Source organism: Salarias fasciatus, chromosome 18, assembly GCF_902148845.1.
Source record: "Salarias fasciatus chromosome 18, fSalaFa1.1, whole genome shotgun sequence".
NCBI classification, from domain to species: domain Eukaryota; kingdom Metazoa; phylum Chordata; class Actinopteri; order Blenniiformes; family Blenniidae; genus Salarias; species Salarias fasciatus.
Genome location: NC_043762.1, coordinates 24,623,332 through 24,649,900, shown reverse-complemented (window position 1 = coordinate 24,649,900; position 26,569 = coordinate 24,623,332). Strand labels below are relative to the sequence as shown.

General features: G+C 47.2%; 2 protein-coding genes and 1 long non-coding RNA gene across 3 annotated transcripts in view; 2 read left to right on the top strand and 1 right to left on the bottom strand.

The window, feature by feature from the left end:
• The window catches only part of LOC115405260 (uncharacterized), an 83,734-nt gene extending 58,621 nt beyond the window's left edge, over nt 1-25,113 (bottom strand). The window contains exons 1-2 of the long non-coding RNA XR_003933423.1: nt 25,016-25,113; nt 3,402-3,405 (exon numbers count right to left, since the gene is read on the bottom strand). This is a non-coding gene — a long non-coding RNA (uncharacterized LOC115405260). The remainder of the gene's footprint in view (nt 1-3,401; nt 3,406-25,015) is intronic.
• Nucleotides 4,388-26,569, top strand: part of adhfe1 (alcohol dehydrogenase iron containing 1) — a 41,840-nt gene continuing 19,658 nt past the window's right edge. The window contains exon 1 of the mRNA XM_030114771.1: nt 4,388-4,406. The gene's annotated coding sequence lies outside the window, so the exon portion shown is untranslated. The remainder of the gene's footprint in view (nt 4,407-26,569) is intronic.
• LOC115405245 (nuclear factor 7, brain-like) lies at nt 4,418-6,869 on the top strand. Its single transcript, XM_030114765.1, has one exon. It carries the CDS (start codon nt 4,435-4,437, stop codon nt 5,860-5,862), a length of 1,428 nt encoding a protein of 475 aa, XP_029970625.1. The 5' UTR covers nt 4,418-4,434; the 3' UTR covers nt 5,863-6,869.

The window sequence follows — 26,569 nt, the reverse complement described above, 5'->3', positions numbered from 1 at the left end:
AATTTTACAATTCATCAAATATGATTTATAGTAACTTAAAAACGTAAAATATCAAGTATTTACCAAGATTGCCACCCCCGACCACGGCCCCCAACACACACACACACCAGCAAGAGCAGAGCAGAGGAAAAACAAAGTTTGTTATGAGCACACACTTCCTCAAACTTCATTCTATTTCTGACCTTCAGAGAAGGCAGGATAAATTCAGTCAAGCCGATTTGTGCCTCATTAAGACAGATTGTGTGTTGAAGGGAAATTGACTTTATTTTGCGTGTTTTCAGTGCCTGAAGACTGCCCAGCGGGCCGAAACGATCTGCCGGCAAAAGACGTAATTTCACCGTCATTTTTGTCAGATTTGCACTCCTTATTTCAGTTTGTGCCTCATACCAGCGTTTTCCTCGTCATTTTGATGATAATTCGGCTGAGTTCATTATGGCAAATAAAGAGGAATGGACCGTGTTTCACTGCAGAAAGCACAGCAGATGTGTGTGCGTTTTTCACGCTCAGTTGGAGCACAATGTGTGTGTGGGGGGAGGGGGGGGGGGGGGGTGGGGGGCGTTAAAGCCTGATGAAAATATTTGTCGGCGTTAAGGAAGCAGTGCTTTAACTCGTTAACGTGCCCAGCCCTAGTATTTTCACACATTTCCTTGACATATTTGCAGTTAAAAATAAAAAATAAAAAAACTCTGCTTTATCCTGGATAATATAACTCCCCACTTTTAAAATGTGGTGGGGCAGTTCATTGAACTATTTATGGTTTTTAATCATTAGATGATGAAACATATTCTTTCAAAAAAAGTCCTAAGATCTGATTTTAAAGAGAAATTTTCAGTGAATGAATGAATTCCCAAGAGAAAAATAAAATTGAAACAGGCTGAAAATGAGTGGAAGTAACAAACTAAAGAGCCAGGCTGTCCAAACATTTCATAAATGTCTGAGTTATGAAGAGTTTTCTTATTTCATCATGTTTTTCTTGTTGTAAAGGCTGCTTATGTTCACTCTGCTGTGGCTCTATTGTGATTTTGTTGCTGCAGCTGTTCGATCTCTGTACATAATAGGTGCGTTCGACATAAGAAAGCCAGAGGCAGACTTTTGAGACTTTTGAGCCGCCCCGCCCACATTTGGCCCGGCGTCACTGATACGTAGGACCTACGTAGGGCATCGAAAACTCGCGAGATCGGTCACAGAGGTAGCCGCTGTGAGCTGCTCCAGAGCAACTCACCGCGGCTACCTGGCCCACCTCTCTGCTTCATACAGGCAGGGGATTGGACCCGAGCCCACTCGTCATCAGTTTGATGACAACACGCTTTATTTGCATAAATAAACACCCAGTCCCGGCTCCAGCCCAGTGTAGACGGGGGTCGGGGGGGCGGCGGCTTAAACCCGGGGGGGGGCGCATCGGTGCCGAAAAAGTAACAGAGCAACACAAAAACAGAATCCACAGATCAGAGACGCTGTATGATCATTAACCACACTGCTATAAAGCACAAATGCTAAAAAAACAAATGATAAAATAAGCAGCTCTCACCTTCAGCAGAGCTGCAGTCTCCTCTTTTTTTGACTTTTGAATAGCACAACACTTCATATTGATCTGAGCAAGCCAGCAGAGTTTGCTGTTGTTTTTTAAGGACATAATAGACTGAAAACTTAATGTTTTTAATGAAATACTATATTTTCACTGAGGGGGCGAGGCAGTCTGCCCCCCCTTGACGCCTGGTCCGCTCTTGCAGCAGCACGCACGTGTCACATGTAACTTAAAATTATTTTGTTTTTTTAAATTTTATTTATTTCAGTTAACTGAATATGAATTAACACAATGTGACACACAAAAGAAATTATGAATTCTTTTGTTTTTAATAAGAAAAAAAAATTACCCCTCTGACAGCCAGGGAGGGGTGGGGGGGGCATTGCCCCCCTAATTGACACCCCGGACGACGGGCCTGTAAACACCCCCCACTGTGGGAGTCATGAGAAACACGAACATGGAGAACATAGCTTTGTCCGAGTTGGAGTCTGACTTAGAACTCCGCCCCACGGCTGCGCCGTCTGCTTCGTCTAGCTCCGTCTACCTCTGGCTTTGCCATCGTGAACGCACCTATTTACAGCAGTGATCTGACTGTATGTGGCATTACGTGGTTGGAGGTGGGATTTCAATTGAGGGCCTGGGCCCTCATTGGCCACTTGTGCCAGCTGGTGATCCATAAAAGTGCCGTTTCTTGGTCTGCCCCTTTGACGTCACGCATCTGCCCGCCTACCGGCGTTTCACTTCCGTGTTCTTCGGTGCCTCACGGCAGGTAAGAGGAGCTCCGCTCTTCTTGGAAACTGATTCTATTCAGTTCTTAATCTGGTTGACCAGGTTTTGTCTCTGTATGTATCAGACCCTGGAGGACCTCTCTCACTGATGTTCATGGATGTCGTTCTGTATTTGCGCCCATGCCTGCAGCTGTGATTGCCTCATTCAGGGGTGGAGAACTGTAGTATCGCAGTAAATCAATAACTGTTTCGGCAGATTTGCATATTTACAGTTACTACTGTTTACACCCATTGCTGTCCTTGTGTTCTGAAGTATTTGTTGTTTGGAGTTCACAAGCAGCGCCTGAATCCAGCAGTACCTCATTCAATCCAGCAGAGGGCGCATTGTGATTGTTAGATGCACAGTGCAGCGTGAAGCACAGAGAAGAAGAATGCAAAAATGGAATCCCAGAGTCACGAGGCGTGTTGGTTATGATTGATTCATTAAAAGAGAAGCAACGCAATTTCATGATAAAAAAAAACCAACAGGCAGTAAGGACCGACTTATATGGCACCTAAACCGGCGGAGATTCCATCTCAATTGGTCCCCGCCGCCATTTTAAAGGGAATTTCGCGCCCTGATAATACGAAAGAATGTAAAAAAAAAAATGCAGGTTTTTTTTAAAATGAGAACTCACTGCCGCTACCACCAAATTCGTTTTTGCTGATTCTGCAACCGCCCTCTCTTCAGCTCTCATGTTGTTGTTTTGCGTACTCTCCGCCGCGTGTAGCACGTGAGTGTGCGTCTCTGTCTCCCTCCTGCCCCTCCCTCTGATGTTTCTCATTGGCTGCCATCAGCTGTCAACCAGTAAACGAGGTTTGTGGTTGGCTGGCCTTACCTGTGCACGGACAAGCTTACATGCAGGGCAAGCAGGGGAAATCTTGATATCGTCGATTTTGAGAAACTAATGTCCTGAATGTTCATATCCCGATATCGATATGATAACGATATATCGTTCAGCCCTAAATTAGAGCATCTATTTGTAGCACGGACAGTCACGCACACAGACGCGGACCTATGCCTCTCGCGGCACGATCGCTGATAAGCGTGTTTTACATTTGTGGGGTGCAGGGCTCCTGCAGCTAAGTTAGCTTAGCTTTAGCCTAACTTAGCTTCTGTATTGTCATGAGGCAACCGGTGTAGCTCTCGGCTCGAGCCTCTCCCTTTTGAGGAGCTGCATTTCAGCTCAAAAGTGGTCAGGAATGTCTGTTATTGTGGTGGTTGAGCTCCAATATTCCAACCTAATATTTCTTCTCCACTTTTACTTCAGACGTGCTGCTGTTTTGCCCTGCCTCGAATCCTCCGCGGCCAATTATCTGTTGCTTGTTGCTTTTGTACTCCGCTGTTGCTGCTTGCTGCTGTGCAGACCTGTCCTGTCTCAGCCGGAACTGCTCGTAACCTCTCCCTGCGCTCAGTGTGGCCGCCGCTAGGACAGCGCCTCGTTCAACTACAGGGAGGGTTTGACGTATGCTGCTGCAGTCTCGCCGAAGGAAGGCTGCGCAATCGGGACACTGTTTATCCCCCCCTTCATTGCGGGAAAACTGAAATTCATTTTTCTTTATATAAATTGTAATATTTGTTTTGTTCTGTTCTAGGAGCTGGTGGTGGTGGATTCCCCCTGGTGGTTGTCGTCCCGTTTAGTTTGTGGTGCACTTCCTTTTTTTTGGTTTGCTGTGTTGAGTCTTTGTGTTTTTTTTCCCTTAGTTTAAGGTTTCTACCCTCTTTGGTTCGCTCCCTCCCCAGTCACGGTTAAGCGTGCGTGCGTGCGTGCGTGTGTGTGTGTGTGTAACTGACTAGTCTCCGCCTCTCAGTAAAGTTCCAAACCTGTGTGCTTTAAGTTAATTCTCCAGGTGCAATTCCTGTGGTGGCGTTGTTGGTTTTGTTTAAATAGAGAAATTGACAAACTCCATTACCACTCCGCGTCACATGTAGTTATGATGACTGTCAGTTGACTCCTCCCATTTCTTCTGACTGTAAAGCAAACACATCAGATAAAACAAAAGTGAAAGTATTTTGTTGATCAGAGCAGCGACCCGTCTTAGGCTGTGAGATTTATACTGAAAAACACACAACTGGAGGATTTTAGGTGTAAACCTGAAGAGACTGTGAGCTGGTGAGTCCTGCTGAAAGTTTAAGAAGAAATGGCTGAAAAAATTGCTGCTGTTGAGAAGTTCCTGACCTGCCATGTGTGTTTAGAGACATTCAGAGATCCTGTGTCTCTGAGCTGTAACCACAGCTTCTGTTCAAGCTGCCTGAAACAATTCTGGGAAAAAGCTGGAAACCAAAACTGTCCGATTTGTCAAAGAAAATCCTCTAAAGACGATCCAGGTGTCAACTTTGCTCTGAAGGAGCTGGCAGACTCCTTTGCTGGCAGACAGAAATCTGGATCATCTGAGGGAGAAGAGAGGGACAAGGAGGAGGAGCTGGTGTGTCGTGAACACCAAGAAGAGCCCAGACTGTTCTGTGTGCAGGAGCAGAGAGCTTTGTGTACTGTCTGCCATTTTCCTCATGACAGCAGCCACAGAGTGATTCCTGTAGAGGCAGCAGTGAAGGATCTGAAGGAGACGCTGAGATGTGACTTCAAGTCTCTGCAGGACAAGAGGGAGAAATACCAACAGCTGCAGCAAACATACAGGGACGTGGTCCAAGAGTCCAAGAAGCAGCTGGAGTCCACAGAGAGGCAGATCAGAGCCCAGTTCAACAAGCTGCACCAGTTCCTGAGAGAGGAAGAGGAGTCCAGACTGGCAGCTGTGAGGGAGGAAGAGGAGCAGAGGGCAGAGCGTGTGAGCAGAGAGATGAAGAGGATGGAGGAGCAGATCTCCTCCCTCTCAGACTGCATGGCTGCTGTTGAAGCAGAGCTGCAGAAAGCCAGCGGGGCGTTCCTCAGCAGCTCCAGAGACGCTCAGAGCCGAGCCAGAGCCCAGTGCTCACTGTCAGATCCACAGCTGCCCTCAGGACTGCTCATAGATGTGGCCAAGCACCTGGGAAACCTGTCCTTCTCAGTCTGGAGCAAGATGAAGGACCTGGTCCACTTCACTCCTCTCATTCTGGACCCAAACACTGCAGCGGGCTGGCTCCACCTGTCTGATGATCTGACCAGTGTTAGACGTGGAGACTCTCGGCAGCAGCTTCCTGATAATCCAGAGAGATTCACAAAGTATCGTGACGTCCTGGGCTCTGAGGGCTTCAGCTCAGGGAAACACAGCTGGGAGGTGGAGGTGGGAGATCTTCCAGTCTGGACTGTTGGATTGGCGAAAGAGTCAGTTGACAGGAGGGGAGAGAGATCTGCTTCCCCAGAATATGGAATCTGGTGTTTATGGCATGGTGATGGAAAATACATTAATGGTTCTGGTCAGTCAGTCATAGTGAAGGAGAGTCTCCAGAGGATCAGAGTCCAGCTGGACTATGACAGGGGGGAGGTGTCCTTCTACGACTCTGGAGACCTGAGTCACATCTGCACTCACAAAGACACTTTCACTGAGAAACTCTTCCCTTATTTCAGTGTTGGACCATCTGCTGGAGCCAAAACCACGACTCTCACCGTCTGTCAGGCTGAGATTACTCTGTGATGTTCAGACAGGTTCACACATTTATAACAAACTAAAGAACAAAAGAAATGAAGACAAAGAAAGTTTGATCTGATTGGATAATTATAGAACTTTTACAGCTAAATATGGACCAAAAAAATATCAGTTTATCGCTTCAAGTTTAAAAAAGTAAAAGTTTTTTCTTGACTGTAGTAGTTTTGTTTAAATTGCTGATTTAAAAAGATAAATTTAAAACGGATTTCTTCATTTTTTCAGGATCATAAAAATCATTTTACATCCAATGAAAAGTTTTGAAAATATTTGTTTGCAGTTGTCCTGTCAGTAAAACAGAATGAACAAAAACAACATTAATTTGTGTCATTAACTTAAAAAAAAGAGTTCAAATGTTTTTTTTTCTTTCTGATCAATGTAATGTTTTGTTTCAGAAAAAAAATCTGCAATGCTTAAGTGTCACATGAAAATGAAAAAGAAAACGAATTAGATGTTTTCTGCATGAATATATTTGTTGTTCTGTTAAAGCACTATAACTCTGTGCAGCTCTGTGGCTTTTACTTTGAAAGATTGAAACAAGATTAAAAAACTCTTAACTTCGTCTAAAAAGCCTCTTGAATAGATTCGTACAACATTTCCATTCCTGACGATCGTCTCACTCGACAAACCTGAAATTTTTCTTTTCCTGCTGGTTGGAAAAACTCTCTGAGTCACTGAAAGGATTTAATCCAGACATGATTCATTGATCACAGTTCAGTCTTCTGCTGTCTGCATATTGTCCATGTTGGTGTCATGATCATGATCAGTTTGTAATATATTGTAATTTGTTTTATTTATTTTTTAATGGAGGAGCTTCATCACCAAATTATTTTTAGATGAACAGGACTGATTCAATCAGTCCTGTTCAGATCTAAAGGCAAGATTTATTTGACCTTTGTTAATTCAATAACAGACGACCTTTGTTTAGAGCCATGGTGTCCAAAACCAGCATGTAGATGACTGAATCAGTAATAAAGTGAAGTTGGAGTGAAAACGTGGCTTCCTGCTGACGAGTGTGTGTGACTGTGTGTTTGTCCTGTGATGGACGGCTGAGCCGTTCTGCTCCCCTGAAACACTGAGCTGATAAAGAGGAGGAAGAGATGGACACACTGAACACACACAGCTTTGTTCCTTTGAACTCCACCAGATGGAGACATATTTTCCTCACAGACGACTCTTTTTCAACATCCATGATATGATCAGCTCCAAACGCACACCTGCTCTGTGTCACAGGTTCACCTTTTGGTTGAATTGAATAGCTTTATTGTCAACATACTTTTGACAAAAATATAAACAGATGCCACTGATCAGTGCTGCGACACAAGACAGACCAAATAGCAATAAAAATATAAAGAAATACACATGCAGAGGAGACAACACTGAGTGGAAGGTCATAAAACAAGATAAAAACTGATCAAACAGAATGAATATGAGCAGCACTAACTGTTGTGGAGACCCTCTGCAGAGTCTTCCGTTCTTTCAGAGTCCACAGCTCCCAGCAGCCCAACACAGGCTGGAAAGACACAGAACATCAGTGAAAGCTCCCCGCCTCCTTCTTCCTTCTTTGAACCAAGCTTTAATCCTGCAGTCTCCTTTTTCCAAGTCCAGAGTCTCCAACTATTCTGTCACACACTGCTGGCTGCTCACTGATGCCACCTGGTGGAGCCTTCAGGGTGGAGGGAGGGACAGGCCGTGAGTGCCCCTTGTTTCAGAGAGAGAGAGAGAGAGAGAGAGGCTGCAGGCAGGCAAGACATCAATGTGTGACTCTTAAAACTAATTTATTAACTCAGAACACTCAGTTTTAACTCAAACACAATCGGTTCATGTGAAGATTTAAAAATTAAATAAGCAAAATTTGGTTAAAACTAAACACCCCATATGTGTTTAATTTTTCTTTCTACTGTGAATGTCACCTCGTTGGGGGGGAAGGAGCCCGAGCTTGTAAGGGAGGTTGAGAGATACCGGCGAGATATAGTCGGGCTCACCTCCACACATAGCCTGGACTCTGGAACCCAACCTCTCAAGAGGGGCTGGACTCTCCACTTCTCTGGCGTTGCCCGCGGTGAGAGGCGGCGGGCTGGTGTGGGTTTGCTTATAGCCCCACAGCTCAGCCGCCATGTGTTGGAGTTCACCCCACTGAACGAGAGGGTCATATCCCTGTGCCTTTGGGTCGGGGATAGGTGCCTCACTGTTGTTTCGGCTTATGGGCCGAACAGCAGTGCAGAGTACCCGGCCTTCTTGAAGTCCCTGGGAGGGGTGCGAGACAGTGCTCCGACTGGGGACTCCATTGTTCTACTGGGGGACTTCAACGCCCACGTGGGTAGCGACAGTGAGACCTGGAAGGGGGTGATTGGATCGCATAGCCTCCCCGATCTAGTCACAGTTTGTCCATAACAAACACCATGTTCGAGCACAGAGGTGTCCATAAGTGCACTTGGCACCAGGACACCCTAGGTCGGAGGTCGATGATCGACTTTGTTGTCCTGTCATCTGACCTCCCACCGCGTGTTTTGGACACTCGGGTGAAGAGAGGGGCAGAGCTGTCGACCGATCACCACCTGGTGCTGAGTTGGATTCGCTGGCGGAGGAGGAAACTGGACAGACTTGGCAGACTCAAACGTATTGTGAGGGTCTGTTGGGAACGTCTGGTGGAACCCTCTGTCAGCGTGGTTTTCAACTCCCACCTGCGGGAGAGCTTCTCTCATGTCCCGAGGGAGGTTGGAGACATTGAGTCCGAGTGGACCATGTTCTCCACCTCCATTGTCGAAGCAGCTGCACGGAGCTGTGGTCGTAAGGTCTCCGGTGCCTGTCGTGGCAGCAACCCCTGAACCCGGTGGTGGACACCGGAAGTAAGGGCGGCTGTCAAGCTGAAGAAGTAGTTCTATCAAGCCTTGTTGGCTCATGGGACTCCAGAAGCAGCTGACAGGTACCGTCAGGCCAAGTGAACTGCAGCCCGAGTGGTTGTGGAGGCAAAAACTCGGGTCTGGGAGGAGTTCGGGGAGGCCATGGAGGAGGACTATCGGTCGGCCACGAAGAAATTATGGCAAACCGTCCAGCGCCTCAGGAGGGGAAAACAGGTCTCCGCCAACATTGTTTACAGTGGAGGTGGGGAGTTGCTGACCTCAACTGGGGATATCATAGGACGGTGGAAGGAATACTTTGAGGACCTCCTCAATCCCATCGCCACGTCTTCCGTGAAGGAAGCAGAGGCTGAGGTCTCAGAGGTGGACTCGTCTATCACCCAAGTCGAAGTCACCGAAGTGGTTGGTAAGCTCCTCGGTGGCAAGGCACCGGGGGTGGACGAGATTCGCCCTGAGTACCTCAAGTCTCTGGATGTGCAGGGACTGTCTTGGTTGACACGTCTCTGCAACATCACGTGGCATCGGGGACAGTGCCTCTGGACTGGCAGACCGGGGTGGTGGTCCCCCTGTTTAAAAAGGGGGACCGGAGGATGTGCTCCAACTATAGGGGGATCACACTCCTCAGCCTCCCCGGGAAAGTCTATTTCAGGGTACTGGAGAGGAGGATCCGACTGATAGTCGAACCTCGGATTCAGGAGGAACAATGCGGTTTTCGTCCTGGTCGTGGAACAGTGGACCAGCTCTACACCCTCCATAGGGTGCTCGAGGGGTCGTGGGAGTTTGCCTAACCAGTCCACATGTGTTTTGTGGACTTGGAGAAGGCGTTCGACCGCGTTCCGCGTGGTGTCTTGTCGGAGGTGCTCCGGGAATACGGAGTCCGGGGCCCCTTGTTAAGGACCGTCCGGTCTCTGTATGACCAGAGTAGGAGTCTGGTCCGCATTGCCGGCAGTAAGTCGGACCTGTTCCCGGTGCATGTTGGACTCCGGCAGGGCTGCCCTTTGTCACTGGTTCTGTTCATTATTTTTATGGACAGAATTTCTAGGTGCAGCCAGGGGTCGGAGGGGGTCCGGTTCGGGGACCACAGGATTTCATCTCTGCTTTTTGCAGATGATGTTGTCCTGTTGGCTTCATCGAACCCGGACCTACAGCATGTGTAGTGGTAGGCGTGCACCGCCCTCCAGCACGCCCACCGAGTAACCAATCCCGCTGCTGCGGAGTTGTGATTAGAGTAACTCGCCTCACCTGTGCGTCTCCTCTCCTCTGGCGTCCACACTCCATGCAGCCGATTCCGGAGACACCGACATTTCTCTTTGTGGCATGATGGTGTGCATCTTACCTGGGCTGTGATTGGAAGGTGGCACCAAACCGAGCCTACGAGGGTGTACCCAAAAAAAAAGGGAATTTGATTATAACTTTTTATTTATGACATTTCAAAATAAAACACCACCGTCGCCTTCAAAATAGTCTCCATCCGCATTAATGCAGCACTCCAGCCGTGTCTCCCACTTCACGAATGCGTCGTCAGACCCGCGCGTAATTGTGCCATTTTTTGCCGGCTGCGATTTTTCTGTCACCTCCTCCACATCTGCAAACCGCTGTCCCTTCAGCTCTTTTTTCAACTTGGGGAACAAGAAAAAGTCACTCGAGGCTACATCTGGCGAATTAGGCAGATGAGAGAGGAGATTCATCTCATTCTTCGCCAGAAACTGCGTGACGCGCAGCGCCGTGTTCGCTGGCGCACTGTTGTGGTGGATCAACTGGGCTCCACTCCACCACTACGCGGGCCGCTTCCTCCTCACATCCTCACGGAGCCATCTGAGGACTTCCATGTAGTAGTCCTGATTTACAGTCTGACCTGGAGGGACAGACTCGCTGTGGACGAGACCCTGGACAGCCAAGAAGCAGCTCAGCATTGTTTTCACGGCTGAGCGGACCTGACGCGCGGATATCCGGCCCTTTTTAAACCACCCGAACCACTCATGGACCTGATTCTTTCCCAGAGCATCATCCTTGTAGGCTTGCTGCAACAAGGTGAGTGTTTCTGCTGCTGTGTTTTCCCAGCAAAAAGCAGAATTTAATGTTTACGCGCTGCTCTGGCTTCCCAGTCAATGTCGCCATTTTGGAAAAAATCGCAGACCGCCTCTGCACTCTGTTGCTATAAATAGCTCCTGACAGGCGTCAGTGTAACTCTCTCGCTCAGATTTCTCACAGATGTGCATGAGGCTTACCTGCAGCACATCTGACGGCCAGAAGTCGGAACTCATTATTATTATTGTTTTCTGACCAAATTCCGTTTTTTTTTGGGTACCCCCTCGTATAAGCTCAGTGGGTGGTCTGCGCGCGCACACACGTCTGGTTTCGGTGCGGTGGTTGCAGCGTTTGGTAACCAGCAGAGATTTCCTGGTTTGGAGCACGCTTGTGTGCCTCGGGCGATCGATTTCGGTTTGCGCCCCGAGTTTGGGACTCCTCGCCCGGGATCCGAGCTGCAGCAGGGACAAGCCACTAATACGAGGGGGTACCCAAAAAAAAAACGGAATTTGGTCAGAAAACAATAATAATAATGAGTTCCGACTTCTGGCCGTCAGATGTGCTGCAGGTAAGCCTCATGCACATCTGTGAGAAATTGAGCTCCCAGAGTTACACTGACGCCTGTCAGGCGCTATTTATAGCAACAGAGTGCAGAGGCGGTCTGCGATTTTTTCCAAAATGGCGACATTGCCTGGGAAGCCAGAGCAGCGCGTAAACATTAAATTCTGCTTTTTGCTGGGAAAAAACAGCAGCAGAAACACTCACCTTGTTGCAGCAAGCCTACAAGGATGATGCTCTGGGAAAGAATCAGGTCCATGAGTGGTTCGGGTGGTTTAAAAAGGGCCAGATGTCACGCTCAGCCGTGAAAACAATGCTGAGCTGCTTTTCCGCTGTCCAGGGTATCGTCCACAGCAAGTTTGTCCCTCCAGGTCAGACTGTAAACCAGGACTACTACATTGAAGTCCTCAGACGGCTCCGTGAGGATGTGAGGAGGAAGCGGCCCGCATAGTGGCGGAGTGGAGCCCGGTTGATCCACCACGACAGTGCGGACACGGCGCTGCGCGTCACGCAGTTTCTGGAGAAGAATAAGATGAATCTCCTCTCCCATCCGCCTTATTCATTAGATGTAGCCTCGAGTGACTTTTTCTTGTTCCCCAAGTTGAAAAAAGAGCTGAAGGGACAGCGGTTTGCAGATGTGGAGGAGGTGACAGAAAAATCGCAGCCGGCAAAAAATGGCACAATTACGCGCGGGTCTGACGACGCATTCGTGAAGTGGGAGACACGGCTGGAGTGCTGCATTAATGCGGATGGAGACTATTTTGAAGGCGACGGTGGTGTTTTATTTTGAAATGTCATAAATAAAAAGTTATAATCAAATTCCCTTTTTTTTTGGGTACACCCTCGTAGGCTCGGTTTGGTGCCACCTTCCAATCACAGCCCAGGTAAGATGCACACCATCATGCCACAAAGAGAAATGTCGGTGTCTCCGGAATCGGCTGCATGGAGTGTGGACGCCAGAGGAGAGGAGACGCACAGGTGAGGCGAGTTACTCTAATCACAACTCCGCAGCAGCGGGATTGGTTACTCGGTGGGCGTGCTGGAGGGCGGTGCACGCCTACCACTACACATGCTGTAGGTCCGGGTTCGATGAAGCCAACAGGACAACATCATCTGCAAAAAGCAGAGATGAAATCCTGTGGTCCCCGAACCGGACCCCCTCCGACCCCTGGCTGCACCTAGAAATTCTGTCCATAAAAATAATGAACAGAACCAGTGACAAAGGGCAGCCCTGCCGGAGTCCAACATGCACCGGGAACAGGTCCGACTTACTGCCGGCAATGCGGACCAGACTCCTACTCTGGTCATGCAGAGACCGGACGGTCCTTAACAAGGGGCCCCGGACTCCGTATTCCCGGAGCACCCCCGACAAGACACCACGAGGAACGCGGTCGAACGCCTTCTCCAAGTCCACAAAACACATGTGGACTGGTTAGGCAAACTCCCACGACCCCTCGAGCACCCTATGGAGGGTGTAGAGCTGGTCCACTGTTCCACGACCAGGACGAAAACCGCATTGTTCCTCCTGAATCCGAGGTTCATCGGCTTATTGACACACATCACTGTACAGGTTCACGCGCACTCTAAGCATGTTGATAGACAGATTCAGAACGCACACTCAGCTGACATGCACGCGTGCACACCAGTAAACAACGGGCTCCATTCAGACACCAGGTTTAGTGAAATGCATGTAACACTCATAGCTGTCTAGTCATGAACACTCTCAATTTCGTTTCCTGGAATATCCGTGGGGCTGGTACAAGGGAAAAGAGATTAAAAATTGCCCATCAGCTTCAGGAGTTGCAGGCAGACATTGTCTTATTACAGGAAACTCATCTAACAAACTCATCAGTAGATCTTCTCCGATCAACACAGTTTCCACACTTGTACTCAGCCTGTTACAATTCCAGGCAAAGAGGAGTAGCAACTCTTATCAGTAGAAGGTTAAACTTCTCTACTGACAGTAGGGATGGGTACCGAATTTCGTTAATTTTTTGGTACCGACCGAATTCCCGGTGAAGTACCGAATATCGATTCACAGGAAATCCGTCTGTACCACATTTCGGTACCTGAACGCACCTTTTTTTTTTTTTTTTGACCCTGAACGCACCTTGACATTATGCATCGGCAAGAGCGGAGGACACGGTGACGCGGTTACATGGGTCCAAAATCTTCGGGGTATTTTGACTCGCAGACCGGGAGCGAATATATAATATACCGGTAGAGCGGACACGCACACGGGCCATGAGGGCGGGGGGGGGGGGGGGGGGGGGGGGGGCTTGTGGCTGCCGGCCGGAATAGACCCCACTGGCCTGGAACACACCGGCCATTCGGGAAACCTCCCGATGGCCACCCCGCCCCTGTTCGGAGTTGTTCGCGGGAGGAACAAGCCGCTTCTGCGGCTTCTGCTTCTGCGATGGTCGCTCCCGCTGCATGTCACTTCCTAAACAATGCTCTGTGCATGCGCGGCTCGAAACAAGAGCGCGCATCGAGGCGGCGACTCGACATGATAGGTCATCACGCAACAGCGGTCCCACGTGGCTTTTGATTGGCATTATGACTGCCCAATCACGAGTTGGAACCATACAATTCTGATCCTCCAGTATACCTTTGAGTGTTTGTTTACTGTAGAGGTGCCTGGTGCTGCTAATGTGAAACATTTTATACAGTTATTTATTTTGAAAGTTGTTTGTTACTGTATGGGCAGCAGGTGCAAATGTGAAACATTTCATACAGCTATTTATTTTGAGTCTATTTTTATTATGTTATTTATTATTGTTATTTATTTAAATTTTTTACTTTATCCCCACACACATTTTTCTCAAGTTCTATGTTGGAGTTATTTCAGTTGATGTTATTCAAGCATAAATGTTGAAAATTCCGAAGTTTTGACTATTTTTTTAAATATACAAAATAACTTTAATTACCAAATGCATATCCACCCCCCCACAAAAAAAAAAGTATCGAAAACAGGTACCGAAAAATACCGGTATCGATTCGCAGGTACCGAGTATCGGTATCGTATCGATTCAGATGTGAAAGGTACCCATCCCTAACTGACAGTTCAATCATAGATCCAGAAGGCAGATTTGTTATTGTCATATTATCTATCCAGAATGTTAAATTCTGCATTGCTAACGTGTATGGACCTAATGTTGACGACCCCTCCTTCTTTCACTCCCTCTTCTCCTCACTGGATGATCACTCAGGTCACACATTGATTATAGGAGGGGATTTCAACATGGTTTCTGACCTACAATTGGACAGACTGAGTACCACAGGAAGTCAACGACTCTGGCAATCCTCAGAAACTGTGAAACAGTACATGAAGGATTTTGGTCTTTGCGATGCCTGGTGCTCTCACCACCCCACTGCAAGAGAATACACATTCTTCTCTTCAGTTCACCATTCCTACTCTAGATTAGATTATTTCTTAACTAGCAGCACACTGATGAATGACATCTCAGAAATCAAAATTCATCCCATCGTCATAAGTGATCATGCACCAGTTTCATTTACTCTCAGAAATAAGACGAATAAACCACCAACTAGAAACTGGAGATTTAATACATCATTACTTAAAGATCCAGAGTTTATTAGCTATCTAACAAGAGAATGGTCTATATATTTAGAAAATAATGACTTGCCAGATACTTCAGCATGTGTTCTTTGGGAGGCAGGGAAAATGGTGATGAGGGGAAAAATAATTTCCTTCTCCTCACACAAGAAAAAGAAAGAAGCTTCAAGAACTTTAGAATTGGAATTAAGAATTAAATCGCTGGAGGAGGCTTATCATGTCTCCCCACAAGAGAACATACTGAAGGATATAAGGAAAGCTAAACTTGAACTGAATGAAATTCTAGATAAAAAAAACTCAATTCCTGATTCAACGACTCCGTTTAGAGAACTTTGAGCATAGTAATAAATCTGGAAGATTCCTGGCAAATCAGTTAAAAACAAACAAGGAGAAAAACACGATTTCAGCTGTTAAAGACTCAGAAGGAAACATCAGCCATGACCCAGACAAGATCAATAATATCTTTAGAGATTTCTATCAAGGATTATACCGATCACAAATAGACACAACAGATAAGGAAATTAATACTTTTTTTAATGATATTAACCTTCCAAAATTGAAAGATGAAAATAGAATAGTGTTGGATTCTCCTCTTTCAGTGGATGAACTCCATAAATCTCTGCAGGATATGCCCAACAATAAAGCTCCAGGTCCAGATGGCTATCCAGCAGAATTCTATAAAGAATTCTGGACCATGTTGGCTCCCACTTTTCATAAAATGGTAATGGAAATAAAAAATAAACGAACAGTACCCTCAAATATGAACTTAGCCAAAATAACTTTAATACTTAAACCAGGGAAAGACCCCACACTTCCGTCCAGTTATCGTCCTATTTCATTAATAAATGTAGATCTCAAAATAATCAGCAAAGCCCTATCCAGGAGAATAGAAAAGATAACCCCGCTCATAATACATCCTGACCAAACAGGGTTCATTAAAGGTAGATATCCATCCACTAACATGCGCAGATTAATTAATATAATAGATTACTCTACAATACACAATCTGGAATCCATAATTATCTCTTTAGATGCTGAAAAAGCTTTTGATCGAGTAAATGGGAAATTTCTATTTGGAATATTAACCAAATTTGGGTTTGGAACGTCTTTCATAGATTGGATTAAAATCTTATATAACAACCCAGCTGCATGTGTGAAGACTAACGAGCAGGCTTCTCCAAGCTTCTGTTTGCAGCGAGGAACCAGACAGGGCTGTCCACTCTCTCCCTCACTGTTTGCCATCTTTATCGAACCTCTGGCAGCTGCTATAAGACAAAATAAAGACATCAGAGGGATCCTGGCTAACAATAAGATAGAACATAAAATACGTCTTTATGCAGATGATGTATTGCTTTTCCTGCAGAACTCTCCATCTTCTATCTCCCAGACAATCACACTTATTGACAAATTTTCACTAATATCTGACTATTCGATCAACTGGTCTAAGACTACAGCCATGCCTATAAACTGTGATTTACAAAGTATACCCAATGCTACAATCCAGTCTGGAAACATTAGATATTTAGGCATAAACATTTCTCCAAGGATATCAGAACTTTTAAAACTAAATTACGTTCCATTACTGAAATCAACAGAGGATGACCTCTTACGGTGGAGACGCTTACCTATATCTCTTATGGGGAGGGTTGCCACCATTAAAATGATGACTTTACCTAAGGTTAACTATTTATTTTCAATGATACCAACCAAACCATCGTCTGGCTGGTTCAAATCACTGGACTCATACATATCTAAATTTCTCCGGAAAAATAAACCATCACGTATCAGTTTAAAGACGTTACAACAGACTAAAGACAGAGGTGGACTAGACTTGCCTAACTTCAGTAATTACTTCATAGCCAGCAAGCTGCAATATATCTCCAAATGGCTTAAACCGAACAATTTAGATGAGCCATGGCTGGATGTAGAGCAAGCATTATGTGAGGATCTAGTCATCTCTGACCTGCCATTCACCAGTCCCACCATCAAATCCCATCGCTGTTTTAAAAGTGTCAACATCAGTTCTTCTTTAATGGCTTGGTGGGACTTTCTAAAGCTAACCAAATCTTCTCTGATCCCGTGTAAACTCACACCCATCTGGAACAACCCGGACATCCTGCAAAACAAAAAGATGATAAACTTCACTCAGTGGAGAAATAAAGGAATCAGCCAGCTTGAACATATCATTGAAAATGGCAACTTTCTATCTTTCAATACTCTCATCTCACAATATGGAATCAGCAGCACAGCATTTTTAGAATATCATCAACTTAAATCTATCATAGGTAAAAAGTATACCTTTAATCAATTGCAGGGACAGCTACCTCTCGGGGTCGAAGAATTCTTAAACCTCAGTTCCCCAAAGTTGCTATCAAAGATATATAAAATATTATCAAATATGGGTGGTGGGGGACGGGGTGGGGTGGATGAGTTGAGGAAGGTGCGTGTACGTGTATGTGTATATGTGTGTGGGTGTGTATGTGTGAGTATGTATATATGTTTTTGTATGTGTGGGTATTTATGTAGGTGTATGTGAGTGTGTGGGTGTGTATCTGGATATGTATGTGTATGTGTGTGACTATGTATGTGTAAGTGTGTATGTGTGTGTGGGTATGTATCTGTGAGCGGGGCATGTATGTGTGTGAGGGTGTGTATCTGTAAGTATGTATGTATGTCTGTACGTGTGGGTGTATATGTGTGGGCGATTGGAGCTATGTATGAGAGAGTGCGGTGTCCTGTGGGGGGTGGCCCCGGTGGGCCTGGGGGCGGTGGGCCCTGGGTCTGGGTCCTTCTGCTGCCCCCTGTCTGTCCTCACCTTCACTCCTCCTGATGCATGATGAGTGTGTGCTTCTTAGGTCGGTGGCTCTCTGGCCATGGTCGCTGTCCGCCCTGGTCCTGGGGGCGGGGGGGTGGCGCTCCTGGCCCTGTCCTTCATCGGGGGGCTCCTGGGTGACGGGGGTGCTGCGGCATCCCCGGACCCCCCTCTCCCCCCCGCTCTCATGCACACACGTAGGGCTTTGGGAGGCGGGCTTATCAAGTTGGGTGTGGTGGAGGGGGCCATCTAAGTGGCCCCAATCACTGCACGCTTCAGTGGCTCGCCTCTCAGTCTTAATTGCACTTAGTCATCTAACACGACCAAATACATACAAACACACACGCCGGGGGGTCTTGGCGCGCTGTGTCGGGGGTGGGGCTGTTCAGGTAGATGAGACTGCTCGTTTGGCCTCACTCGCGGCACGGTGTGGTTACTGACCCTCAAATTTTAATCGCAAACAACATATACTCCATCAACACTCACGAGACGGAGGGGGGGAGGGAGGGCAATGGGGTCTTCTGCGCCCCCGTTTCCGGATTCCTTCTGGTGGGGGGTGGGGCGGGGGGGGCTGTTGTTTTCCCCACAGGCCGGAGGTTTGGAGCGGCTGTGGTTTGGGGGGCTGCTGGCTCTGGGGGGTGCATACCTGTCTGCGGCGGGGGGTGGAGGCGGCAGTTATGGGTGGCGGGGGGGCCTGGATGTGGGGTTCGGTGTTCCCTTGCCTTCCGGGGGTGTCTCCCACAGGATGTGACAGTTGGATGACGCGGGAATGTGAGTGTGTTTGGGGTAGGATGGACCGTGTGTGTGTGTGTGTGTGTGTGTGTGTGTGTGCGTGTGTGTGTGCTTGTTAGCGTGTGCGTGAGAGTGTGTGAGTGTGTTGGAATGTGAGTGTGTGTGTGTGCGTTTGGTTTAGGGATGAGTGGTTGTGTGTGTGCGTGTGTGCATGTGTGTGTGTCAGTATGAGTGAGTGGGTATGAGTGTTGGGTTGGGGCGGGGGGGAGTGAGGCGGGAGAGGACAGGGGGTGGGAGGGGTGGGCCGGGCGGTGGACGGGGGGGTGGGTTCCGGGTGGGGTGGGGGTGGGTGGGGGGGGGTGGGGGGGTGATGCCCTGGATCTCGGGGTGCGTGGCCGGAGCGCTGGGGGGTGTTCTGGCCTGGGGTGGGTAGCCGCCCGTGTGGGCTGGTTCTCCCGGGTGGGTCATAGCCCTCCGCCTGGGTGGGGGGTTGGCTCCTGGGCTCTTGGGCCTTGGGCTCTCGGCCCTGCCCGCCCCGGGCGTCCGGCGCCCGGGGTGGACCGGGTCCTGCCGGTCCTGCCCCGGGCCCCGGGGCTGCTGGGGTCCCCGGCTGGGGCTTTCCTCTGCCCCGTTTCTGGACCGGAGCGTGGGCGTCTGCCTGGGGGGGCGGCTTGGATCCGGGCTCTGTGATGTCCGCCGGCTGTCTGGGCTCTGAGGGCCTCTCTGGCCTGCTTCTGGCCTTCTCAGAAGTCAGAGGTCATATATGCATGATCACTATCACCATCACTGTCACCATCATATTCACATGATCACGTTGATCTTTAACCACTCTTCACATACTCGGTTACCTTGTCTTCTTGTGGTGGTTAGAATAATGGTGATCTGTAGCAGACCTCTCTTGATGCACGCCCCGAGTTTACTACTAGTTACGACTAGCTATATTCAAAAAAAAAAAAAAAAAAAAAAAAGGGTTTGTGGTGTCCTTGCATTTCCTTCCTCCCCTACACCTCCTTTTATTTTTGTGGCCTGGTCTGGTCACTAATATGGTTCGGCGAAAAAAAAAAAAAATGTATGTATGGTTCTGTAATTTTCTGTGTTGGTTGTCGCCTCTGTTTTGGTGTTGTCTAGATTGGGGGTTTGGGATTATTCTAGGTTGCGTGTGGTGCGTCGACAACACTGTTTTGTATTGTGACTTTGTACATAGGTTGTACATAGGTTCTCCCTCTCTTTATCTTTCTCTCTTTCTGTCCCTGCTCTCTGAGCATTTCCGTCCCGGTCCTGTCCGGCAGCCATGTCGGATGCCAGCTTTAAATAAAGGCAGCAGCAGGAGGAGCGCGCAAGCGTGTTGCTTGGTCTGCCGCGGCTTCCGTAGTTCAGGGTGCGCGCGCAGACATGCAATGGAGCTGTATGAGAGTGCCCTGTTTGGGCTCTTAAAATGTACTAAATGACCTCGTTAAGAATTAATTATGGACGTTACGTGCTCAGGACACTTGGATTACAGCGGACGAGCAGTATGAAGGAAAATGGGAACGTTTTGTGGATTTTATGGACCATTTTTCTGTCGGGCTCTGTCGGTCCCTGTTTGTTGACAACGAAAATCCCCAAACATCTCCAACTGCATTTGAAACGTCAAAAAAGTGCTCCAGAGTGTTTCTCAGCATGAGGGTGAGTAGAAAATGAGGCCAAATCGTTTACTATTCCTTCAGTGGGTGAGTTTTGATTTCACTGTAGTTCTGTATTTTGTTCAAAGTCTGCTTATTGCTTGCTTTTTGTTTTGTTGCTTTGCATGTTATTTTTTTGCTTGTCCATATTTTGCTTTGCATGGCTTGTGCTTCATTTGTTGCTCCCCATTTACTTTTGCATGTGTTGCTGTTTTTGTGCATTATTTATTTTGTAAAACAACCAGCTTAACTGCAGTATCAATCCTTCGCCGTTATAAGTGTTCCTGTGATTCCTTTTTATTGTGCTTGATAAGTTGAAATAATTAAGAAGTGTTCTATAGGCCTATAGTACTTTAACATTTGTGACTTTAAGAATAAAATTCATTTTGTATTTTTGTATATTATGTCTCACGTCCTGCTTCATGTCCACACCTAGCGCGGCCTTACTCTGTACTGGGTTGAATTGGTCCTGGAGCCTACTCTCCAGGTGGCGTTGAAAAATCGTTCTCTCTGAACATCTAACTTGGTTTCCCAGAACCATACACTCCTGCCACATCTTTAATAAAAGAGCTGGTCACAGATTCCTCGCTCAGGCTTGGTGACCGTGCGGCCGTTCGCGAGCTTTGTGGTCTCCGGTCTCGTGTGTGTGGGCTGCCTTGTATTTCCTCACTCTCTATTCTTGCATGAAACGCTTTATTGGTGAGTGTAAGCGAAACGTTCATTCATAAAGCCATGTGCAAATTATCATGGGATGTTTTGCGCGCTGTTTCAGACTTACAGCTGAGTGCGAGGTTTGTTTTTCGTCCTGCTGCTCCTGGTTCAGAGTGCCGCCTTGGTTTCCAACCGGGCCTCCTCTTCTCCCCTCCTTGTCTGCCGCTGCGGAGCACTGTCGCAACCCAGGGTGACTTATGGATTGTTGGACCGAGCGACCACTTGAGGGCGCCGGTGCCTTCCACAAAGACTTTAAGTGTGCACTATAAACAAAACAAAACCAAAACAAACTGTTGGGTGAAAGTGTTTGGGCAGAAAATATTTTAAACCAAACGGAAATGTTTTATTTGATTTATGCCCTGTAAAATAAAGGTTATATTTTTTCTAAATTGTCTCTGTCCTCTTCAGTCCACCTACTTGTGCTGCCTTAATTGACTGCGGGGCTATTTTAGTTTAGTTGCTGGTTATACCAGCTGGCGTTGTTATTGTTTACAGTTTATAAGTTAATGTTTATATCATCCCACTTCTGACACCACTCGGCTACACATGCACTGGGGTGGTTCGCAGCGGAGTGTGAAGCGACAGGAATGAGGATCAGCGCCTCCAAATCCGAGGCCATGGTCCTCAACCGGAACAAGGTGGCTTGCCCTCTCCAGGTTGATGGAGAGACCCTAGCAAAGGTGGAGGAGTTTAAGTATCTTGGGGTTTTGTTCACAAATGGGGGACGGATGGAGCGTGAGATTGACAGGCGGATCGGTGCAGCGTCTGCAGTGATACAGTCGTATCGGTCCGTTGTGGTGAAGAGGGAGCTGAGCCGAAAGGCGAAGCTCTCGATTTACCGGTCAATCCACATTCCCACCCTCACCTATGGTCATGAGCTTTGGGTCATGACCGAAAGGACAAGATCCTGGATACAAGCGGCCGAAATGAGCTTCCTCCGTAGGGTGGCTGGGCGCTCCCTTAGAGATAGGGTGAGGAGCTCAGTCACCAGGGAGGAGCTCGGAGTAGAGCCGCTTCTCCTCCACATTGAGAGGGGCCAGCTGAGGTGGCTCGGGCATCTGTTTAGGATGCCTCCTGGATGCCTCCCTGGGGAGGTTTTCTAGGCATGTCCCACCGGGAGGAGACCCCAAGGAAGACCCAGGACACGCTGGAGAGACTATGTCTCTCGACTGGCCTGGGAACGCCTTCGGATCCTCCCGGAAGAGCTGGAGGAAGTGTCTGGGGACAAGGAAGTCTGGGCATCTCTGCTGAGACTGCTGCCCCCGCGACCCGGCCCCAGATAAGCGGTTGAAGATGGATGGATGGATGGATGTGTCTGGAGCGTTCAGTGTACTACTCAGAAGGGTCAGCAGGGGGCCCATTGAGCTTCAGGGAACCTTAAAACAGCATCAAATCCTCTTCAGCTGAGCTAAACAGCAGCTAAAGTCTTCTGCCTCTTTACTTACATCTACAGGTGAATGAATAGCTTCCTGAAACACGTAGAGCTACTGAGGTATGCTTCACATGTCCGCGTGGGTGCGCATTGCGCGTTGGTCCGCGTGACGTAAAAATCGTCATGAATTCCTGTCCGCTAGGGTCCGCGCGGACCGATCCGCGGACGTCCTTGCAGCAGCCAGAAATTGAGACCGCGTTGCGCAGTGCGTGCAGGTCGCGGAAGTGTGCGCCTGCGCCAGAGCGCCATAGCAAACAAAACATGACGGTAAAAGTGAAAGTAGACGGAGCTCCAGCCTGATGGCTCCACTTAAAGACACCAAAAGAGTGAAAAACTCGTGGAAAGAGAGAGCAGACTGTCTGGAGGGAGGAGAAGGTCTGCAGACAGAAGTGAAAAAGTAACTAATCGCTCCGGCGCCGCCCCCGCGATTCAGAAACAGAAAAAAAAGGCTAAATAAACTTTAATACTTAAAGATAATGTACTGACAATGTATGTGCTTAATTTTCTCTAAATAATCCGTAATAAAGGAGCAGATAAACAGTCTGTAGTGCCGGAAAAGCTTCTCGAGGCTGCGTGGATCACCACGCCTGCATGAGACGCGCACAGCTGAGCTCAAAAAATGTAGCATGGGAGAAAGCGCGTCCGCATCGGTGGTGCGCGGACCTTCCAAGGCGGACGCGGAAACGCGTACATGTGAAGCATGGACCAGCCTTATGAGTTGAGAGTTTTGGGATTTTTAGGGATAATGTGTAGAGTTTAGAGTTGAGTAGTTTTCTTCCAGCGTGTGTAAATAAGAGCTGTGTTCTTCTATGCTAGGCTAGCAGAGCTGTGACTAACAGTAGAGGTAAAACACGTAGAACAGAGAGGCTGAAATACTAATTTCGACACAGTGGAGTTTGTTTCAAACTTGTTTTGGTTTACAGAGCAGAATGAACCAGCACATGATCAGGCAAGTGTGTGTATTTCCATTTTTGTTCAGAGCGGTTTCTAGTTCCTTTAAGTGTTTATTGGTAACTAACTAGATGTAATGGAGCTGTTATGATCAATATATAGTGAGTGAACATTGAACAGCTAAACTGAAAGCTCTGTATATGGGAGATCTAAATGGGTTTACAGCTGTGCACGGTAATATTGTCATTCAACTGTGTAGATTTTTCTTGTTTATGTTCCAGTGCTTTGGTTTAGCAGGTATTTAATGTGGTTAGTTCTGATAATAGCTGTTAAACATAAAAGTCTGATAATTCACCTGGAAGTACAACAAGACTGTTCATCACCTCAAGGAGTCAATTAATGTTGTCATTTGTGAAACTGAATAACTTGTTGTGCCTCTTGCTCAGCCTTAAATCTGCAGCCAAGCCAAACAGCAGCTAAAGTTGTTTGTCTCTTTACTGACAGCGACAGCAGGGTGTGATCACACTCCTCCCTGAACCACAGCGAACCAGCTTTCACCATGACCAGTGGAGGTGGAGTCCAGGAGAGAGATGATTTCTGAGTCAGACTGGTCAAAGCTCCAAGACCCTTCCTCCTCATGAAGGACACTGACTTCAGATCCTGACAGAAACTTGCTTCAGAATCACAGGTTCAAGAGGGCTCAGAAAGCCCCGAGTCTGAGTCCTGGGGGTTGTGAGGGGAGGTGCTGCCTCTTTCATCTGAGGTTTGGAGGACTTGATGGTTGCTGCTACCTCTTTCTGATGACTCCTCCAGTGGACACACATTGATTTGGTCCTGGGAACTGTTGAGACTGGAAGAAGAAACACAGTGATTAAGGGAGGCCAAAACAAACCTATTGAGCCCTGAGGAGGAAACACAGGAGCTGAATCTATGAAATCTGAGCTAAATTTTATTCCACACATTAAAAACTTAACTAAGATTGGATTTTATCATCTTAAGAATAGCCAGAGTCCGTCCATTTCTCTCTCAGGCCAGTACAGAGGTGCTAATGCATGCTTTTATCTCCTGTAGATTAGATTACTGTAATGCCTTGCTCTCTGGTCTTCCCAAAAAGAATATTTCAAACCTCCAACTATTACAAAACTCAGCCGCACGCATGCTGACGAGGACCAGGGGGCGGGCCCACATTACACCGGTTTTACGGTCGCTGCATTGGCTCCCTGTCCGCTTCAGGATCGATTTTAAAGTTCTCTTATTAGTTTTTAAATGTCTTAATGGCCTTGCGCCTTCTTATCTAGCTGACCTGTTTTTACCCCATCGACCCTCGCGGGCCCTGAGGTCCTCTGGCAGTGCCTTATTGTGTGTTCCTGAAGCCAGAACAAAGACCCATGGCGAGGCGGCTTTTAGCCACTACGGCCCCCGCCTGTGGAACAGCCTGGCAGAGAACCTCAGGACCGCAGAGACTGTTCATATTTTTAAAGGGAGGCTAAAAACACACCTTTTTAATCTGGCTTTTAACTGATCTTTTATATTCCTCTTATTCCATCATTATTTATTTTATTTTATTTTATTTTATTTTATTTTATTCTATTTATGTAATTTAATTTTATTATGTACTTCTAACTTATTTTAGTTTTTTACTTTATAATCTTATCTTACTTTTTTTATATTAACTTTGTATCATGTCTTCTTATGTTTTTAGCTGTTTAACTCCAGTGTTTCCTCAGGGGGGTTCTTCACACCAGGAGTTGGTTCTGGTCCTCTGCTGGGGTTACTGTGCTTGGGTCCTCTGGTCCCTGCTGGCCCGGGGATCTCCACACCTTGGTGTGCGGGTTCCCTTGGTCGGGCGGGGTTGGGGGTTGTGCGCTGGAGCCCCAGTACTAATGACCTTTGACTTCTCCCAGTGTGGGCGGCCCCTCTGGTGGTGTTTCCTAAGATGCTCAGTGCCATGCCATGTCTCCCCTTCTGTGTGAATTAAAATAGGAGGGTGTCTGTTTGTATGTGTGTATGTGCAGCTGGCTGTCTGTGTCTGTCTCTATGTGTGCGTGTGTGTAGGTGTGTGTGTGTGTGTGTGTGTGTGTGTGTGTGTGTGTGTGTGTGTGTGTGTGTGTGTGTGTGTGTGTGTGTGTGCATTATAATCAATGGTGTGGTTTTTGTTCTTTTTTTGTTTTTATGATTGTTTTTTGTGCTCTAGAAATAAAGTTTGATTTGATTTGATCTGTTGGAAAACTGAAGGACTGATCAACAAGGAGCTTGTGACTGACACCGGTAGTGTGGATAAAAACAGGATGTTCAAGGGCTTAGCCTGTCCGAAGTCGATGAGCTGAACTCTGAGGGGATTCTTCACTGCACTGACCAACATCATGTCTGGCTTGATGTCGGTGTGCAGGATGTCGAAACCTCTCATGGTGTCTTCTCAGTTTCTTCTACTGATCTCTGGTCAACAGCAAGAGATTATTGGAGTCCAGAAGACAATCCTGATCTGCCATGAGGCGGATCTTACTGAGACCGATTGATTTATCCTCCTCGAGTTTGATCAGGTCGTAAAGGAGACTTTACCATCATCAATCAACCTGTCTTTATTGTTTCATCTAGTTTTTAAAATTAGTTTCTTCGTGCACATCTGTGTTGTTTTACCTGTTTTCAAAACTTGTTTATTCTCATATTGTATTCTGATGACTGGGAAGCTCTATGACCTGAAAGGTGTGATATGAATAAAGTTCATTCCTAAAGAAGTCCTTTCTTAGGGGAGCATGTGCTGCTAACCTTCGGTAGCTTGGCTGGGTGGTTGGTGAGTGTCTGACTGTCTCAGATTAGACAGACAGACAAAGTGACAAAGACGGACAGATATATGATACGTTTAACGTTTGCATGTGTGACTGTATCAACAATTACTTGAAATTAATAATTACACAGTCAAATCTTTTTTGTTTTAATGGATCAGATGACCACTGTCCCAAATGACTCGGTGATGAAGGGCGTAACGACTGTTGTGTCAGGTTGATTTGTAGGTCTGTTTTGGTTAAATACACTGGACTGTGTTTGCTCTCATGTCTCTTCTGGGTTCTGCCTACAAGCTAAAAGAACCAGCTGAACTTGAGAGAAGTGAGCCTGATGAGGCTCAGGGAGGAATGACAGGATACAGAGAAGTAGAGCCTCAACCACTCTGAAGATCCACTGAGCTGCTGGATGAAGCATGAGGCTGGTTCCCCACTTTTAGCTCACCAAGGGAAACGTTTCTTGTGTGTGTCGGGGACCAATGTCTCATTTCTAGTCAAAACAATCTGATTACAATTGAAATAAACACCTTAAAAATAGATTGTGTCTTGACAATTTTCCCTTGAAATGTTACCATTGCTTAGAAGCTAAAAGTTCTTCTGAAAGACAGAAGTGGACCACCTCTGTCTTTCAAAAGAACCTTTAGCTTCTAAGTGA